The sequence below is a fragment of the Pterocles gutturalis genome, unplaced genomic scaffold, assembly GCF_000699245.1.
Source record: "Pterocles gutturalis isolate BGI_N339 unplaced genomic scaffold, ASM69924v1 scaffold26124, whole genome shotgun sequence".
Lineage (NCBI taxonomy): Eukaryota > Metazoa > Chordata > Aves > Pterocliformes > Pteroclidae > Pterocles > Pterocles gutturalis.
In genome coordinates, this window is record NW_010136502.1 from 3,868 (window position 1) to 5,552 (window position 1,685).

General features: G+C 63.4%; 1 protein-coding gene across 1 annotated transcript in view; it reads right to left on the reverse strand.

Moving 5' to 3' along the window:
- Window positions 1-277, reverse strand: part of DCTN1 (dynactin 1) — a gene marked incomplete at both ends in the record, with an annotated part of 4,113 nt that extends 3,836 nt beyond the window's left edge. Inside the window, one exon of the mRNA XM_010082334.1 lies at window positions 73-277. Coding sequence (XP_010080636.1) covers window positions 73-277 — 205 coding nt within the window. The remainder of the gene's footprint in view (window positions 1-72) is intronic.
- Between the last annotated feature and the right edge of the window lie 1,408 nt (window positions 278-1,685).

Here is a 1,685-nt window from a genome sequence, read left to right on the forward strand (position 1 = left end):
CCCTCCCCAGCGAGGAGCCCCCCACGCCGTGGGACCCAGGCTGGGACCCCCCAGAAGCTGACCCCTCCCCACCTTTCTCTTCGATCTCGTGCTTCAGGATCTCCAGATCCATGGTGAGATATTCCACCTTCTCCTTCAGGGAGTCCACCTCCTGCTGCAGGGACTCGGCGCGCTCCTCCGCCATCTCCTTGTCCAGCGTGGCCATCTCGATGGCGTCGGCGGTGTCCGCCATCTCCTCCATGTACCGCTCCTTGGCTTCCAGGGCATCCTTGGCTTCCTGCAGGCAAGCACACGCCCGTGAGAAGACCCTGGGAGCCCGCAGCCAACACTGGAGAGCTGGACAACGCCTCGGACAACAGCATCTCTCCTGGCTCTCCCCAGGGAGGTGACAGCAGCTGATCTGGGCTGCGAGGGGACGGCCACCGCCAGCCCCCCGAGGTGCCCGGCAGAGAAATGATCCGCAGGCGAGGAGAGACAGATATGGAGACAGAAAATACCCCGGCCTCTGCTGGGGCAGACGATCCAATCAGTCAGCGGGGAAACAAGCCGGGAACCCGCCCTGGACACCAGGGCAGAGAGAAGGAAAAGCGCCTTCGCAGCACAGCCAGGTCCTGCCGCCCGCCCGGGACACAGGGAGCCGGTCACCTGTCCTGGGGGAGCAGGGGAGGAGGGAAAGGACCGACCTGCAGCAGACACGGCAAACGACGAGCTACGCTGCTTGGTAACAAGCAACAAAGAGGTTCATCAGCTCAGGGACTCAGCAACCAGCCCCGCGGGACAGGAGCTCAAACGCGTCAGTTTAGCTAACGGGAGATGAGCTTTAACAAATTAAAGTCAGCGTTAGACAGTCAGGATGAGGACCCCCGCCCCGGGAAGCCACCAGAGAGAGGAACCCCCTCCGGAGCAGGGCAGGAATGATGGGGGTGGGTTGGGACCCCCCAGATTGTCTGCTCCAACCCCTGCCCAGGACCCTGGACCCTGCCAGGACCGCGTCTGGTCACATCTTGCACATCCCCAGGGATGGAGACACCAAATGTCCCTGAGCAGCCTGCTCTAGGGGTGATCACCTTCACTGGAAAAGGGCTTTTCCTGTGTTTAAACCAAATTTCCTGCACTTTGGTCTGTTCCCCTCTCTTCTCGCACTCTCAGGGGGCACCACGGAGAAGGGTCCGGCTCCGGACCCCCATCAGGTCCCTGCACACACCAGTCAGACCCCTTTCAGCTTCAACACCTTCCCCCTCGCCCTGTCCCTGCACCCCTGATCCAGAGCCCCTCCCAGCTCTCCCGTAGCCTCCTTTCAGCACTGGAAGGTGCTCCGAGGTCATTCAAGATGTCCTGGCACGGGGACAGCAGGGAAGCTGCGGCTGCACGGTCAGCACCGGGGGAGAGGAACAGACCCCGCGGCACCACCACGAGCCCCTTCCGACGGGGCTGGAACGGAAACCCCAAAACACAGCAACGCCCCGGGAGCTGCTGGAGCCCGCTGATGTCTCCTCCATCTCCAGGAGCTTCACTTGAGCTCTGGGAGTGGGACCGGCAGCTGCTCAGCAGGCTTGGGATGGGAGCGGCACCCCTCCCGGAGCGCCAGCACCGAACTGGAGAACCGCGGTGCTGCCGCACGCAGACACCCACCCTGCACGTTGGGACGGGCACCGCGCTCCCCAGCCTTCACACTCCTCATCCCC